This window comes from Hyla sarda, chromosome 11 (assembly GCF_029499605.1).
Source record: "Hyla sarda isolate aHylSar1 chromosome 11, aHylSar1.hap1, whole genome shotgun sequence".
Lineage (NCBI taxonomy): Eukaryota > Metazoa > Chordata > Amphibia > Anura > Hylidae > Hyla > Hyla sarda.
Window position 1 is genome coordinate 102,132,329 of NC_079199.1, and position 18,782 is coordinate 102,151,110.

At 47.3% G+C, this 18,782-nt stretch overlaps 1 protein-coding gene across 1 annotated transcript; it reads left to right on the forward strand.

Annotated features, from left to right (window-relative positions):
* Positions 1–209: 209 nt before the first annotated feature.
* On the forward strand, positions 210–11,612 carry PPP1R14D (protein phosphatase 1 regulatory inhibitor subunit 14D). Its single transcript, XM_056547090.1, has 4 exons — positions 210–669; positions 9,108–9,197; positions 10,960–10,992; positions 11,238–11,612. Exons 1-4 carry the CDS (start codon positions 487–489, stop codon positions 11,304–11,306), a joined length of 375 nt encoding a protein of 124 aa, XP_056403065.1. The 5' UTR covers positions 210–486; the 3' UTR covers positions 11,307–11,612.
* The last annotated feature ends 7,170 nt before the right edge of the window (positions 11,613–18,782 follow it).

An 18,782-nucleotide genomic window follows, 5' to 3' on the forward strand; every position in this document is an offset into this window, starting at 1 on the left:
AAAACCACAGTGCTGCACTAAAAATCCACAACAAAACCTGTATAATTTCAAATTGAAATTTGAGAATCCCTTATGGGAGCCTAGGTGTCCATCCTGCGGCACCCGAGCTGTTGAAAAACTACAACTCCCAGTATGCCCGGACAGCCAACGGCTGTCCGGGTATGCTGGGAGTTGTAGTTTTGCAACAGCTGTGGGGCCAGAGGATGGACACCTAGGCTGCAGACCTCTCCTTTCTTTCTCCATGAATGAGAGTAGCGAAGAACCAATCGCTGACCTTCCCTCTATCTGGTGACGCGTCTCCGATGCGATAAGATAATCCGTGGACATTTGATCTCTATCCGCGGCCGGGATAGTGAAACCGGAGAAGCCGGCAGGCACTTTGCCTCCTGGCCGCCGCTCCTCTTGTACTTTCGCACCGGCTTTTTCACGCCCATCCTGATCCTCACCGAGATCTGGAGAACTCGTAGGGGCTCACCGGGGGCGACCATGGCTACCGGCGATGGCCGTCCGGCTCAGGTCACCTTCCTGGCTGTGGAAAAACAAGATGACAACGTGACACCCAAGAAGCTGGGGAAACTAACCGTGAAATACAACCGCAAAGAACTGCAGCGCAGGATCAAGCTGGAGGAGTGGATGGACGCGCAAATCCAAGAGCTCTACCGGAGCCAGGTGAGTGTGACCGCCGGATGTGCCGTCCCGGTGAACCTTACCAAGACAATGTTATGCCCGATAGGCAATGTTTACGGATACATAGCGTTCAGACGACACCTATCTCTCCTGATTGCCGCTATATACACGTGTGCATGGGGTCTGAATGGGGAAAGGGGGGGGGGGGGGTAAGCCGCTGCCAGACACCTCTAGAGGATGTCCCCCCACCCCCAAGAGCAAAAGGGTAGGTAAAAAAAACAACATGTCCGACCCATCTCTTCTCTGACATCTGCAGTCAGGAGGCCACCATGCACATTAGGTTATGTTCACACAGCGGGTAAATTTACGGCGGAACGTTCCGCCGTCAGCGGGGGGGTAGAGTATGGTGGCGCTAGGATCACTGGGAAATGGGCCGCCTCCATAAATGGCAGAGGATTTCCGACGGGATTTCATAGAAAGAATTGCCATGTCATGAATGGGCCATGTTTGCATGGCGGAATTTTTTGCGTGCAGAATTCCGTTAGAAATTCCGCCAAAATTTACTGTTCGTTCACGTCAATGGGATTCCGCTGTCCCAGTGACACGGTGGAAATTCCGCAAAAATATTAGACCAGTCAGATTTTTTACATAATTCCGTGGCGGAATCCCATTGAGGTCAAAGGAGCCTGAATTTCGACGGAATTCCCCGAAAATTCTGCCGGAAGTCCGCGATTGCGTTCAGCAACCTTAGTGGAACAGAATTTGTGCAGAATTTTGGAAATTCCGCCGTCTAAACATCAGCCTGTGGAGGCCCGGAATCAGAATTTCCGCAGCGGATATTCCGTCGTGTGCACGGTGCAGAAGAACCCCATTGAGAACAATAGGACCCTTCTGCAACGGAATTATCCGAGTGGAATTTTTTCTGCCGGATTTCGCTTGGAAATTCCGCAGTGTGAACGTTTCTCATTTCTATAGTATTTTCATGTTTAAAAGGGGTACTCCGCCGGAAAACATCGTATCGGGGATAAGATGTCTAATCTGGGGGGGGAGGGGGGGTTGCCACTGGGGACCGGACAATCTCTGCTGCGGGACCCCAGTCATCCGATGCACGAAGCGAACTCTGCTCCGTGCCAGATGACTGGCGACTACAGCCGCCACGCCCCCTCCATTCATGCCTATGGGAGGAGGCGTGACAGCTACGTAGTAGCTGTCACACCTCCTCCCATAGACATGAATGGAGGGGGCGTGGCATAGCGTCACAAACACTGAAGCTCCCTGCTACCAGCCCAGAGATCGCGGGGGGTCCCGCGACTTCCTTGATCAGACTACTTATCCCCTATCCAAAGGATGTTTTCCGGCAGAGTACCCCTTTAACCCCTTAAAGGGGTACTCCGCTGCCCTGCTTCGGAACTTTGCTCCCCAGCGTCCGGAAGTTCATTATTCCGAACGCTGCGTGCGGGCTTCCGTGTTCAGGGCCGCCCCTCGTGACGTCACGCCTGCCCCCTAGTGACGTCACGCCCACCCCCTCAACGAAAATCTATGGGAAGGGGCGCGACAGCCGTCACGCCCCCTTCCCATAGACTTTCGTTGAGGGGGCGGGCGTGACGTTATGAGGGGCGGCCCTGAATAAGGAAGCCCACACGCAGCGTTCGGAACAATAAACTTCCGGACGCCGGGGAGCGGAGCTTCCGAAGCAGGGCAGGGGTTAAAGGGGTACTCCGCCGGAAAACATTGTATTGGGGATAAGATGTCTAATCTGGGGGGGGGGGGGGGAGGGTTGTCCCCAGCATCCGGAAGTTCATTATTCCGAACGCTGCGTGCGGGCTTCCGTGTTCTGGGCCGCCCCTCATGACGTCACACCCACCCCCTCAACGAAAGTCTATGGGAAGGGGGCGCAGAAAACACTGGTAAATCCTGTTGTCCTTAAAGGGGTACTCCGCTGCCCTGCTTCGGAAGCTCTGCTCCCCAGCGTCCGGAAGTTTATTGTTCCGAACGCTGCGTGCGGGCTTCCGTATTCAGGCCTGCCCCGCATGACATCACGCCCGTCCCCTCAACGAAAGTCTATGGGAAGGGGGCGGGCGTGACGTCACGAGGGGGCGGGCGTGACGTCACGAGGGGGAGGGCGTGAAGTCACGAGGGGCAGCCCTGAACACGGAAGCTCGCACGCAGCGTTCGGAACAATAAACTTCCAGACGCTGGGGAGCAGAGCTTCCTAAGCAGGGCAGCGGAGTACCCCTTTAAGGACAACAGGATTTACCAGTGTTTTCCACGCTCCATTACTACAGGCTTCGGAGGTTTCCTGCACAAACGGAACGCCAATTGGATGGGACGTAGAACAATAAGGGACCTCGGCCCTTCCTCTCGCCTGATCAGGACCCCGCGATTCCTTTGCAGTGGTCCCCATCGGCTCCCTGAGCTAACCAGCTAACCTTAGATGCCGCATTCTACCTTGATCGCGGCATCTAAAGGGTTTATTACAGACAGTCCACCCCACGGAGGGCTTCTCCAGTTTCCGAAGGGTCACCGGGATACCTGGTGACCTGATTGAAGCGGGAAGTCACTTTTCCTAATGGCGTAGACCAAAACAACCGGAATCGGAAGCACAACTAAGCGATCGGTGAGGGTCTCAGCGGGACCTGATGGATCACAGCGCCCGACCTGTCAGAAGTTTTTATAAATCTTCAGGTCTCCTTAAAGTGGTATTCCAGGAAAAAACTTTTTTTATATATATCAACTGGATCCAGAAAGTTAAACAGATTTCTAAATTACTTCTATTAAAAAATCTTAATCCTTCCAATAATTATCAGCTGCTGAAGTTGAGTTGTTGTTTTCTGTCTGGCAACAGTGCTCTCTGCTGACATCTCTGCTTGTCTCAGGAACTGCACAGAGTAGAAGAGGTTTACTATGGGGATTTGCTTCTACTCTGGACGGTTCCCGAGACACGTGTCATCAGAGAGCACTTAGACAGAAAAGAACAACTCAACTTCAGCAGCTCATAAGTACTGAAAGGATTAAGATTTTTTTTATTAGAAGTAATTTACAAATCTGTTTAACTTTCTGGAGCCAGTTGATGTATAAAAAAAAGTTTTTCCTGGATAACCCCCTTTTAGGCTAAGTTTCTACTTGGTGCTTTGTCCTGCGTTTTTTTGGTTTGAAAAAAAAAACGCAAGAAAAAACGCCAAAGTTAAAACCACATATCGTTTTTCTTGGCGTTTTTTCACTCCCATAGACTTCTATGGGAGAATAACGCCACGATTTTGACTAAAAAATCGCCAGTGGCTCAACATGCTGCGATTTTAGAGCTGAAAAACGCCAAAAAAGAGTGAAAAAACACCAAAAGGATAAAAAAATAAAAAACGCCAAAGTGAAAAACACCAAGTGGAATAAGAATTTTGCGATTTCATATTGATTTACAGCTAACATCTGGCCGCAGTGTTTTTTGGCAAAAAAAAAAAAAGCCATAAAAAAAAAAAAAAAAAAAAAGTACAAACTTAGCCTTAAAGGGGTAATCCAGTGGTGAAAAACTTATCCCCTATCCTAAGGATAAGTTTGAGATTGCGGGGGGTCCGACCGCTGGGGCCCCCTGCGATCTCTCTGTACGGGGCCCCCGGCTCTCCGGCCAGATAGCGAGTGTCGACCCCCGCACGAAGCGGCGACTGACGCGCCCCCTCAATACATCTCTATGGCAGAGCCGGAGATTGCCGAAGGCAGCGCTTCGGCTCTGCCATAGAGTTGTATTGAGGGGGCGTGTCGGCCGCCGCTTCGTGCGGAGGTCGACACGCCCCCTTCCCGCGGGCTGTCGGGGCTCCGTACAGGAGATCGCAGGGGGCCCCAGCGGTCGGACCCCCGCGATCTCAAACTTATCCCCTATCCTTAGGATAGGGGATAAGTTGCTCACCACTGGGTCACCACTGGACTACTCCTTTAAGAGATCCGTGTCACCTGATCTACTCGTTATACTTTGATCTCTCTTTATCTAAAAATAATTTGTGTTTTTTTTCTTTTTTACTTCCTCGTAGTTTCTCAAAGAAATAAAACTGTTGTCGCGTGGTGGTATAGAGCAGCGGTCTCCAAACTGCGGACCTCCAGATGTTGCAAAACTACAACTCCCAGCATGCCCGGACAGCCAACGGCTGTCCGGGCATGCTGGGAATTGTAGTTTTGCAGCATGCTGGATATTGTAGTTTTTGCAACAGCTGGAGGCACCCTGGTTGGGAAACTTTGTCATAGCCAGTAAACCTAAAGCTGAGACGAGTGGCCAGACCACGCAACCGGAACGTGTACAGGTGGACATGTTCTCATGGGTCCCCCCAACATCCAGTAATGCCTTTAAAGGGGTACTCCGGTGGAAAACATTTTATTTTTTATTTTTTTTAAATCAACTGGTTCCAGAAAGTTATACAGATTTGTAAATTACTTCTATAAAAAAAAATCGTCATTCTTCCAGTACTTATCAGCTGCTGAATGCTCCACAGGAAGTTGTGTAGTTTTTTTCCAGTCTGACCACAGTGCTCTCTGCTGACACCTCTGTCCAGAGCAGGAGAGGGTTGCTATGGGGATTTGCTTCTGCTCCGGACAGTTCCTGAAACGGACAGAGGTGTCAGCAGCGAGTAGAGATGAGCGAACTTACAGTAAATTCGATTCGTCACGAACTTCTCGGCTCGGCAGTTGATGACTTTTCCTGCGTAAATTAGTTCAGCTTTCAGGTGCTCCGGTGGGCTGGAAAAGTTGGATACAGTCCTAGGAAAGAGTCTCCTAGGACTGTATCCATCTTTTCCAGCCCACGGGAGCACCTGAAAGCTGAACTAATTTATGCAGGAAAAGTCATCAACTGCCGAGCCGAGAAGTTCGTGACGAATTGAATTTACTGTAAGTTCGCTCATCTCTAGCAGCGAGCACTGTGGTCAGACAAAAAAAAAAAAAGAGCTACACAACTTTCTCTGGAACATACAGCAGGTGATAAGTACTGGAAGGATAAAGATATTTATAAATCTGTTTACGTTTCTGGAGCCAGTTGATATGGAAATAAATGTTTTTTACCGGAGTACCCACCTGGCGTATACGCAGCGTATTTCATGCTGCGTAAAATTTGCGGCAGCAGCGGGAAATACGCTGCGTACTCCTCGCTCACTATACACTCAGGGCTTTCCGGCGGCAGCCCTATGCGTGCAGTGAGTTTTAGAGGCGGAGCCGTGTGCCGGCGTGACAGTGACGCGCGGCTCCGCCTCCAAGTGAGTGAGAAATACGCAGCGTATTTCCCGCTGCTGACGCAAATTTTGCGCAGCGCGCCAGGTGGGAACGCACCCTTAAAGCTCACACTACGGAATCTCCACCCGGAATATCTCCATCTTCCATTCCATCTACAGCAGGTGGCAGCTTTAGGACCGCTCGGAAATGTGCCGTCTCCATAGAGATTCCTGAGCGCATTCCACCAGAGGAACGAACATTTTCATTCTTTCAGCGGAGAATGGGGTCTGGAATTTCCATGGTAGAAATTCTGTAGTGTGAATGGTGCGCTCAGAATCCTATTGAAAGTGATGGGAGGCTGCTGCACGGTATTTTCTGCCGCTGAGCTCTGGAGTGGAGTTCCACTCAGAAAATACGTAGGGGGGAGATTTATCAAGACCTTTCAAGAGGAAAAGTTGCGGAGTTGCCCATAGCAACCAATCAGATCACTTCTTTCAGTTTTGAAAAGGCCTCTGAGAAATGAAAGCAGCGATCTGATTGGTTGCTATGGGCAACTCCGCAACTTTTCCTCTGGACGGTTTTGGTAAATCTCCCCCGTAGTGTGAATGGGCCCTAAAGGTATGCACACTTTTGCAACTAAGGCCTGGTTGGTTTTGCCCATGACAACCAATCACAGCTCAGCTTTCATATCTGACCGAGCTCTGGTAAAGTGAAAGTTGAGCTGTGATTGGTTGCTATGGGCAACACCAGACAGTTTTGGCTGCAGGCAGATTGATAAATATGGGCCTAAGTATTTTATTACCCAAAGGCAGCTAAAAAACAAAAAACAAAACAAAAAACAACAACAACCTATACAAATAGAATGAGATTTATCAAAACCTGTTCAGAGGAAAAGTTGCTGAGTTGCCCATAGCAACCAATCAGATCGCTGCTTTCATTTTGCAAAGGCCTTTTCAAAAATGAAAGAAGCGATCTGATTGGTTGCTATGGGCAACTCGGCAACTTTTCCTCTGGACGGGTTTTGATAAATCTCCCGCCATAGTCTTTATTAAAAAAAATAAAACGTAATAAAAACGTAAACGTAATAGTTTACCGCTCCTGCACAGACTCATGTGTCTCCATGGTTACAGACTACAAACAGCCTTTGGCTGTCCGGGCATGCTGGGAGTTGTAGTTTGACCACAGCTGGTGGCCCCCTGGTTGGGAAACACTGCCCCACAGTAGATGTTTGTTATCTGTAACCATAGTGATGTGCAGGTCCGTATACAATATGGTAGGGGTAGCACGCAGGTGATCAGCTGTTTGAAGGGGCCGCAATCCTCTCGCCAGTGTTGCCGCCTCAGGTTGTACTTACAATCACCATACTGCATGTAGCGGCGGTGCAAGGTACTTTTCTGTCGAGTGCAAGGATTTTTGCCACCATAGGTGAAAGCTAATTTTGCCGCCCCTTGACATTGCCCACTGGCTCCTCCCGATGTATAGAGGTGCGCGATGTCAGGATGTTAGATGGACCTGATCTTAGTGATCGCCCCGCGCTCCTCCAGCAGATTATTATAGTACAGGTGGGGTGGGGGTAGCGTGGTGGGGTTTTGCTTGATTGGACGGTTCTTCGGATGGGCGGATGCTTCGGATGCTGGCTAACTGTATTGCAGCAGACAGAGCTGTGCCCCCATCATTACTACTGGGGTGACACACTGTAACAAACCTACTCCTCATGTAATCTCCTTACTACTGGGGTGACACACTGTAACAAACCTACTCCTCATGTAATCTCCTTACTACTGGGGTGACACACTGTAACAAACCTCCTCCTCATGTAATATCCTTACTACTGGGGTGACACACTGTAACAAACCTCCTCCTCATGTCATCACCTTACTACTGGGGTGACACATTGTAACAAACCCCCTCCTCATGTAATCTCCTTACTACTGGGGTGACACACTGTAACAAACCTCCTACTCATGTAATCTCCTTAGTACTGGGGTGACACACTGTAACAAACCTCCTCCTCATGTAATCTCCTTACTACTGGGGTGACACACTGTAACAAACCTCCTCCTCATGTAATCTCCTTACTACTGGGGTGACACACTGTAACAAACCTCCTCCTCATGTAATCTCCTTACTACTGGGGTGACACACTGTAACAAACCTCCTCCTCATGTAATTTCCTTACTACTGGGATGACACACTGTAACAAACCTCCTCCTCATGTAATCTCTTTACTACTGGGGTGACACACTGTAACAAACCTCCTCCTCATGTAATCTCCTTACTACTGGGGTGACACAGTGTAACAAACCCCCTCCTCGTGTAATCTCCTTACTACTGGGGTGACACACTGTAACAAACCTCCTCCTCATGTAATGTCCTTACTACTGGGGTGACACACTGTAACAAACCTCCTCCTCATGTAATCTCCTTACAACTGGGGTGACACACTGTAACAAACCTCCTCCTCATGTAATCTCCTTACTACTGGGGTGACACACTGTAACAAACCTCCTCCTCATGTAATCTCCTTACTACTGGGGTGACACACTGTAACAAACCTCCTCCTCATGTAATGTCCTTACTACTGGGGTGACACAGTGTAACAAACTCCCTCCTCGTGTAATCTCCTTACTACTGGGGTGACACACTGTAACAAACCCCCTCCTCGTGTAATCTCCTTACTACTGGGGTGACACACTGTAACATACCCTCTCCTTATGTAATTACTTATTACTGCACACACCAGAGGGGGGGGGGGGGGGTTACGGTGGTGCTGCTGGCTGAGCGAGTGGTTCAGATAGTGGCTGTCTAACTTTCTTGTGGCATCATGAGGGCGCTCTAGGCGGATGCCTATTTGGCCTATAGGCAGAGCGGTTCTGCTACACGTAGAGGATAGGTCATCAAACAGGAACAAAAGAAGATAAATTCCTCAGAAAGTTCCGTAAAATAAGAATTTTCTTTATTTAAAATAAAGAAAATTCAATGTATCATACCAACGCATTTCGAGCAGCTAAGTGCTCTTAGTCATAGTCTCGAAGCACTTGGCTGCTCAAAACGCGTCGGTCTGATGCGGTGTGCTACCATGATGCCCTGTACTTGCTGCACTATTCTGCTGAATTATTCTCTGAAATACAAATAAGTTACTACACCGCCGGAGGGGTGAGAAAACTTGGATTTTTTCGATAGGTCATCGAAGGCTGCCGATCCCTTTAATGCCCATAATAGCCTTAGACATCACATAGCGGTTCTATTCATGGTTTCCTGATCTATAACTTAAATAAAATGTTCTATAATAGGAGGAACTCCGGGACGAAGCTGCTGAGCCGGACGTAGAGATCGATGATCTACTGGATCTTTCATACGAGGAGCAGAAATCTCGACTGGAGGTACCTGATCTGTAGTTTCTGTCATAAGTCAGATTTCTCAAAGGGAAGACCCTAAATAGTGTTTCCGTTCCTAGGGAACCCCTTAGGGTCTATTCACATGCCAGAATTTCCGCATCAAATTGAGGCCCATCAACTTCTATGGGATTCCGCACTCCCATTCCCACTTCTGAATTTCCGCTTGCGGAAATTCAGAAGTGTGAATGGGAGTGCGGAATCCCATAGAGCTCTATGGGCTCTAATTTGAGACGAAATTCCCCAAGCGGAAATTCAGAAGTGTGAATGGAAGTGGGGAATACCATAGAAGTCTATGCCCAAGCGGAAATTAAGAAGTGTAAGGCTAGGTTCACACTGCAGAATCTCTGGGCAGAATTTCTGCCTGAGTTAGAGCTGGCGGCACTAGGACCGCGTGGACTACATTGCCGTCCGTGGCAATGCATTTCTGAGCGGATCTCCCAAAAGATCCACCCAGAAATGCATTGCAGTCTATGGGGGCAGCAATGCAGTCTGCTCGGTCCTAGCGCCGCCAGCTTGATCTCTGGCAGAAATTTGGCCCAGAAATTCTGCAGTGTGAACCCATCCTAATGGGAGTGCGGAATCCCATAGAAGTCATTAGGCTTTAATTTGAGGAGGAATTCCGCAAGCGGAAATTCTGCCGTGTGAATAGACCTTGCTCTTATTCCTATTATTCCCCATCATGATAAACCACCCCCTGCCTTTATTTTTAGAATTTTTTTAGTTTTCTACCTTGATATTACTCAGTATTTCCTGCTCAGTCTCAGTCAGATTCACAGACTGGGAAGGGGCGTTCCCCAGCAGGCGTGACATCATCTGAAGCCATACAGGGGAGAACTTCCTCCCTCACTCTGCTACACACAACCCAGAGCAGTTCAGTGATGAGCTATGATTGCCTAAGGCTGCACACACACCCTCAGCACTCCAGACTGCATTTCCAGATTTTGGACTTCTGCCAGGCCAGCAGGAGTCCAAAGTCTGTTCACGAGATGGGGGGGAAATGTGCTCTGGACAAGTAGGGAGACACCTAGTGGCAGCTTTTTTAAACACAAATAAAACATAGAAAACTTCTTTATTTTTTTTTATTTTTTTCACAAAGTACAATAGAAAGATTTTTTATTTGCCTCAAGGAGTGTATAGCAAAAACTAGTTTTAATGAGAGTGCCCATTTAACTCTTGTGCTGCAGTTAGTGCTTTGTGGCTATCATGACATGATCAACTTTAGCCTGCACCTTGCGATAGGGAATCGTGCCACACTTAACCGCAAGTTCTTCTCAACTATCTACACCACAAACATCCAACCTAGCTGGACTGTGTATACACCACCACCTGCAACACCAAAGTCCTGTGCCTGGAGTATTCCAGTTGACCAAAACCATCCCAAACAACCCCTCCTCCCCAAGTGTCAAGGACTTCCTATGTCGTGCAGACCCCCCACCCCCACTACACCCATTGACAGAAGTTTCAAGGGTTCACGGCAGACCCGATAGGGTTAACAAACCACAAAGTCATCCGTGACATTACCATAGAAACTACTACCCTCAGCTGCTTTGGATTACTCCACCCATCCTCCTTGTGGGCATCACAGGGCCCCTTTTCTGTGAAGCCTCACCCCTTTTTCAGCAAGGCATAAAAAGTGACAAAAACACTTTAATAAATATGACGCGTACATAAATGCCAATTGTTATACAATTTGATAAATCCTGTTCTCCATTATATTTGGATCACTGGTTTATGTTTCTATTCTCAGGAAATCCTTCAGGAGTGTCCGAGACCGACGGAGGTAAGTGCGAGAATAAGAAAGGTTTTCACAACTCTGTAGTTTGCCGTAGCGGTTCCATGGAGAGCCGGGAGGAGCACGCCCCCTTTCAAAACCCGCAAATAAATCCACCTGTGTGAATGTACCCTTATGGGAGGCTGCTGCACTGTATTTTCCAAGTGGAATTACACTCTGCAAACCCATAGTGTGAATGGCCCCTTAGAGAATCCGCATGGTGAGGATGCTGAATATGGCGCTTTGTATTGCAGGAATTTCTGACAGAGCTGCTGGAGCGTCTGAAAGGATTGCGGAAAATCTCGGATTTGCAGCACAAATGACATCAGACTGGGCTCAGAAGTGTGGACGGGAGGATCGCTAGATAGATTACTAGATCCAAGATGTATGAAAGAATCAACGAGATTCAGCTGGCTACACCGGATCACTGTTTGTTTCACTTTCACTTTCAGTTATTACCGGCCCTCACACCACCGGCAGTTTAACCGGCAAAACCATGACGCCATTATCCACCAGGAGAGGGCGCGGTGTCATCCACAGTGTGGCTAGGTTTCCACTTGTTTTTTTTAGGGCAAAAAAATGCCCCCCAAAAAACGCCACAATAGCCACATCGCCTTTTTCTGTTGAAATTTTGTCTGAAATAAAAAAAGGTTCAGCCAGATATGAGCTGGAAGTCAGTAGAGAATTAGGAAACGCCAAAACCCCGACATTTTTACCTTTGGCTTTCTTTATTACTTTTTTATTTTTTTTCCATTTTTGTTAGGTTTTTGGGCTCAGCAGCAGTTTTCTAAAATGGCAGCGGGTTGAGACTATGATGTTTTGTGTTTTTTTTTGGGCTGAAATCTTTGCCTTTCTCTTTCATAGAAGTCTAAGGTTAGGTTCACACGTAACACATCCACAGCGTATTTCACACTGTGGATGCGCCAATGACTGTCCCTAGAGTGAGCTCCCTGTTGTGCCCGCATGTCCTGAGTGTCTGCTCGTAGCAGCAATCCGCTGATACGAGCAGACACACAGGGATCTGCGAGTCTGTAGTAAACTGCCCGCACGTGCGCAGTTTACTCACATACATTCGCGGTCACGCCCCCTGCTCCCTGAGCTAGGCCGAGAGCGCCCGCGATCTAAACAGTGAAGTCGCAGTTTTACTACAGACGCGCAGATACCTGTGTGTCCCTACGTGTGACCCAACCCAACGTGTCCACTTTTTTTTGTCCTGAAAAAAACGTCACAAAAAATTGCCCTGTCCTTTTGCGTTTTTTTTCTTTGCCGCTTTTTTCTTCTGCATTTCGCTAACGACAGGTCATATGATTCTTTCATCATGTGACTTAAGGAATTCTATAGAAAAAATAGGGGGGGAAAAACACTGGAAAAAAAGCCAATGCTAAACCTACATGGCGTTTTTTATGCCTTTTTTATGCCCATAGACTGCTTTGGGAGAGAAACGTCAATATTTTGTCCCAAAAAAACCCACAAAAAAACGATAGTCTCAACACACTGTGATATTGGAAAACTGGCACTGAGCCAAAAACCGAGCCTAAAACCACAGAAAAACACCAAGTGGGTTTGGTGTTTTATAAATCCCTATTGACTTTCAGCTAACATCTGGGGTTTTTTTCCCTACAAAAAATGCAATGCAGCATTTGTGGCGTTTAAAAAAATAAAATTAAATTGGAAACCTAACTTAAAATTGCAGCATATTGAGACTATTACGTTTTTTTGGCTGAAATTTTGGCGTTTCATCTTGCGAGCACAAAATGACAGAGCGTTTTTTTATTTAAAAAAAAAAAGGCGCTTTCACACGGAATGTTTACGCGCAGAAATTTCAGGATATTCTGTGTATTCCGAGCAGAAATCTGTAGTGTGAATGCTCCCAAAAAAAACACTCATTTTATTGATGCTCAGATTTCAGACGCAATTTCAGCTGTCTTTGTGCCCATGTAGTCCCCTCTATATGGTAGGCTAATAAACTGTTTACAGATAACACAGATGAGTGTTTCCCAACGATGGTGCCTCCAGCTGTTACTAAACTACAAATCCCAGCATGTAGTAAACTCTAAAAGCTACAGCAGCATGAAAGACATTATAGAGCAGTACTTAGCAGTGTAAGCTGTGAATCCAGCTCTGGGGTCGAGATATAAAGCATACTAGAGCAGTGTTTCCCAAGCAGGGGGCCTCCTGCTGTTGCAAAACGACAACTCCCAGCATGCCCAGACAGCAGTGGAAATAATTCAGAGCATGCTGGGAGTTGTAATTTTGCCACATCTGGAGGTCCACATTTTCTAGACCACTGCACTAGAGGGACGTTGGTCATAATTCGGGAGGTGGAGAGTCGCTATATTCTTGCCAATACGTTTTCGGCCATATCTAGTTCTGTGTATACCGTAGATATAGCGCTATAATACATTCTATCTTTATTGTGATTTATATATATAATGTAATAAACGGAAACGACCGAATTGTTCCAAGTGTCGCCATCCAATCTGTCCTTCCCCCGCCATCAGGATGCCTTCGCAAGTCACCCAGGTTTAAGATTTTGCTTTATCTGTTGCCAAGTGGGTGGAGCCTGGCGTCGCGTGTGCACCAAATTTATTACAATTTACGCCTTAATTGTAGCTGACCTGATGCAACGTAAAGGGGAGATTACATTTGTGCCCCAAGTCGTCATGTGAACAGGGCTTAAATACATACACATTAGATCAATGTTTCCCAACCGGGGAGCCTCCAGCTGTTGCAAAACTACAACTGCCAGCATGCCCAGACAGCCGTTGGCGGCCATCATGTCATATATATAACTTGTTCATGTCTCATGTACTGTATGACTGATGAAGATCCCAGTTCTGCATCGAAACGCGTTGCGATATAATTAAATATTAACCACACATCTACTGGGAGAAGCGCCTTCATACAGAGGAACCACTTTCTACAAGATCGTATCAACTTTATGTAATGTCCTTAAAACAAGTCCCAATGAGGCTCAGTAGTGTGTGTGGCCTCCACGTGCCCGTATGACCTCCCTACAATGCCTGGACATGCTCCTGATGAGGTGGAGGATGGTCTCCTGAGGGATGTCCTCCCAGACCTGGACTAAAGCATCCGCCAACTCCTGGACAGTCTGTGGTGGATGGAGCGAGACGTCCCAGATGTGCTCAATCGGATTCAGGGGAACGGGCGGCCAGTCCATAGCATCAATGTCTTCCTCTTACAGGAACTGCTGACACACTCCAGACACATGAGGTCTAACATTGTCTTGTATTAGGAGGAACCCAGGGACAACTGCACCAGCATATGGTCTCACAAGGGGTCTGAGGATCTCGGTATCTAATGGCAGTAAGGCTACCTCTGGCAAGCACATGGAGGGCTGTGCAGCCCCCCCAAAGAAATGCCACCCCACACCATTACTGACCCACCGCCAAATCGGTCATACTAGAGAATGTTTCAGGCAGCAGAACATTCTCCACGGCGTCTCCAGACTCTGTCACATGTGCTCAGTGTGAACCTGCTTTCATCTGTGAAGAATTTGCCAATCTTGGTTCTCTAGCAAATGCCAAACGTCCTGCATGGTGTTGGGCTGTAAGCACAACCCCCACCTGTGGACGTCGGGCCCTCATACCACCCTCATGGAGTCGGTTTCTGCCCGTTTGAGTGGACACATGCACATTTGTGGCCTGCTGGAGGTCATTTTGCAGGGCTCTGGCAGTGCTCCTCCTTGCACAAAGGCGGAGGTAGCGGTCCTGCTGCTGGGTTGTTGCCTCCTACGACCTCCTCCACGTCTCCTGATGTACTGGCCTGTCTCCTGGTAGCGCCTCCATGCTCTGGACACTACGCTGACAGACACAGCAAACCTTCTTGCCACAGCTCGCATTGATGTGCCATCCTGGATGAGCTTCACTACCTGAGCCACTTGTGGGTTGTAGACTCCGTCTCATGCTACCACTAGAGTGAAAGCACCGCCAGCATTAAAAAGTGACCAACATCAGCTAGGAAGACTAGGAGCTGAGAAGTGGTCTGTGGTTATCACCTGCAGAACCACTCCTTTATTGGGGGTGTCTTGCTAATTGCCTATAATTTCCACCTGTTGTCTGTTCCATTTGCACAACAGCATGTGAAATTGAGTGGACAGTGGGATTTCACAGAAGTGTCATTGACTTGGAGTTACATTGTGTTGTTTGAGTCTTCCCTTTATGTTTTTGAGCAGTGTATATAGGTGTCTAGTAGAGGCTTTCCACTCCCCCATTCAGAATACATGCACGCTCAGCCGAACTGAGTGTTCATGTATATGTTGGCTGATAGTCTGCCATTAAGCTGGCCAAGCAATCGTATGATCGGCGGTGAATCACGTCTTTTATAAGATCTCTGCGGTTTCTATCCAGTTAAAGGAGGAGTGATTGGGAAATGCTTTGTCTGGGAGAGGAATATCCATAGACAGACGGCAGCGGCCGGAATAATGAAGGATTTTATCTCTGTGACCTGCGCCGTGACTAATGTCTATACAGAATGACTGACTAAGCGCTCCGGCCTGCCAAACAAGTCCCCACGCCAATATTGTATCAAGGGAGAGACGACACGTCCGGACAGGTAAAGAATCTCCTCATCGGTGTCCTGAGTGTCTATACCATGTCATATGGGGGAACTCTACCTCCCTGCCAAAATAATAAGAACAAGGCCGGCAGCGCGCAAAGATGGCGATTCGATACAAATCACCCAAAAGTGTGTCCTCCACACATCTCCCCCCCCCATAACAGTGTCATCTATAGATCCCCCATAACAGTGTGTCATCCACAGATCCCCCCCATAACAGTGTGTCATCTACAGATCCCCATAACAGTGTGTCATCTACAGATCCCCCCCCCATAACAGTGTCATCTACAGATCCCCCATAACAGTGTATACTCTACAGACTCCTTCCCACATAATGTGTCCTCTACAGACTCCCCCATAACATTATATCCTCCACACATCTCCCCCCCCCATAACAGTGTCATCTATAGATCCCCCATAACAGTGTGTCATCCACAGATCCCCCCCATAACAGTGTGTCATCTACAGATCCCCATAACAGTGTGTCATCTACAGATCCCCCCCCCATAACAGTGTCATCTACAGATCCCCCATAACAGTGTATACTCTACAGACTCCTTCCCACATAATGTGTCCTCTACAGACTCCCCCATAACATTATATCCTCCACACATCTCCCCCCCCATAACAGTGTCATCTATAGATCCCCCATAACAGTGTGTCCTCTACAGACCCCCCAATAACATTGTGTCCTCTACAGATCCCTCATAACAGTGTGTCATCCACAGATCCCCCCCCATAACAGTGTGTCATCCACAGATCCCCCCCCATAACAGTGTGTCATCCACAGATCCCCCCCATAACAGTGTATACTCTACAGACTCCTTCCCACATAAGGAGTCCTCTACAGACTCCCCCATAACATTATATCCTCCACACATCTCCCCCCCCCATAACAGTGTCATCTATAGATCCCCCATAACAGTGTGTCCTCTACAGACCCCCCAATAACAGTGTCCTCTACAGATCCCTCATAACAGTGTGTCATCCACAGATCCCCCCCATAACAAGTGTATACTCTACAGACTCCTTCCCACATGTGTCATCTACAGATCCCCCATAACAGTGTGTCCTCTACAGATCCCCCATAACAGTGTATATTCTACAGATCCCCCATAACAGTGTGTCCTCTACAGATCCCCCATAACAGTGTGTCCTCTACAGACCCCCCCCCCCCCCCCATAACAGTGTGTCCTCTATAGATCTCCACATTACAACTCTGATCTTTACAGTGTAGAAATATTGTTCGGCCCGTATCATCTGAAAAAATATGGTATTTAGGGCTGGTTCACACTGCGGACATTCCATTGGCAGAACTGAACCGCGCAAATCCGCTTGCAGCAGAGTCCCATTATTTTTGATGAGTCTGCTGCTCAGTTCAGACTGTGGATTTGCTGCCTGTGGAAAGTACATCCAACCTAACAATAAACATGTCCATTTTTCGGGTGAAATTGAACCGGACTGCATTGCCATCTACGAGACAGACATTCAGCCAGTGCAACTCCGACGGCTACATGTCCGCAATAAGGATAAGCCCTTATACACAGTAAGACTATCTTCTATACCGTTTCTCTCTCCTCCCCCCCCCAAACCTCATAAGTTGCAGCAGCATGGAAGACATAATAAAGCAGTACTGAGCAGTGGAAGCTGTGAATCCAGCTCTGGTGGAGAGATATAAAACATATTAGGGTAGTATTTCCCAACCTGGGATACAAAACTACAACTCCCAGCAAACCCAGCCAGCCTTTGGCTCTGCAGGCATACTGAAACACTCTGCAGCCTGACACTGAGCGCTCATACAGCTATATAAACCCCAGCCAAATACCACAAAATAAACCAAAAACGACGCTCCCCGCAGGTGTCACGCATTTTATTGTGCCTTCTGTATCCGCCCTCGTAGTGTCACAGCTGGTAAAGCTGGGTGGTGCCAGGAGGCATTCTTTGATGTAAATCTCTATACGCTCTGTGCAGTCTCACGGACGTCAATTATACATAGACAGTAATTAAAACATCGCTGAAACATTGTACCAACACCGCAGCATTAAAAGGTACTCCGGTGGAAAACCTTTTTTTTTTTTTTTTAGCAACTGGTGCCAGAAAGTTAAACAGATTTGTAAATTTCTTCTATTTAAAAATCTTAATCCTTCCAGTACTTATTAGCTGCTGAATACTACAGAGGAAATTCTTTTCTTTTTGGAACACAGAGCTCGCTGCTGACATCATGACCACAGTGCTCTCTGCTGACATCTCTGTCCATTTTAAGAACTGTCCAGAGTAGGGGAAAATCCCCATAGCAATCATATGCTGCTCTGGACAGTTCCTAAAATGGACAGAGATGTCAGCAGAGAGCTCTGTGTTCCAAAAAGAAAAGAATTTCATCTGTAGTATTCAGCAGCTAATAAGTACTGGAAGGATTAAGATTTTTAAATAGAAGAAATTTACAAAATCTGTTTAACTTTCTGGCACCAGTTGATTTAAAAAAAATATATAAATTAATAAATAAAGTTTTCCACCGGAGTACCCCTTCAAACAATACAAATATGGAGAGAACGGACCTACTGTAGTGATAGCATCGAACCACACGGCTTAACTTCCTTCCAGCAGTGCAATGTTTCCCCATCCAGGGTGCCTCCAGCTGTTGCAAAACTACAACTCCCAGCATGAGTTGTAGTTTTGCAACAGCTGGAGGCACCCTGGTTGAGGAAACACTGCTCTAGTAAAATAGTACGGGCATTGTTTCGAACCGGTCTTCTTTAGCTGTTACAAAACGAGACCGATAGCTGACATTGCATGCTGGGATTTGTAGTTTTGCCAGAGCTAAAGTGCCACAAGTTTAAAGGGGTACTCCGGTGGAAAACAATTTTTTTTTTTTACTCAACTGGTGCCAGAAAATTAAACAGATTTGTAAATTACTTCTATTAAAACATCTTTACCCTTCCAGTACTTTTTAGCAGCTGTATGCTACAGAGGAAATTCTATTCTTTTTGAATTTCTTTTTTGTCTTGTCCACAGTGCTCTGTGCTGACACCTCTGTCCGTATCAGGAACTGTCCAGAGCAGCGTAGGTTTGCAATGGGGGTTTTCATCTGCTCTGGACAGTTTCTGACACGGACAGAGGTGTCAGCAGAGAGCACTGTGGACAAGACAAAAAATAAATTCAAAAAGAATAGAATTTCCTCTGTAGCATACAGCTGCTAAAAAGTACTGGAAGGGTAAAGATGT

What these genes read in the sequence shown, in the direction of transcription:
- PPP1R14D (XM_056547090.1), top strand. Translation starts at nt 487, where the DNA reads ATGGCTACCGGCGATGGCCGTCCGGCTCAGGTCACCTTCCTGGCTGTG. An exon ending in AAGAGCTCTACCGGAGCCAG is followed by an intron (nt 670 to 9,107) that starts GTGAGTGTGACC and finishes GTTCTATAATAG; the next exon opens with GAGGAACTCCGGGACGAAGC. An exon ending in AGTGTCCGAGACCGACGGAG is followed by an intron (nt 10,993 to 11,237) that starts GTAAGTGCGAGA and finishes TTTGTATTGCAG; the next exon opens with GAATTTCTGACAGAGCTGCT.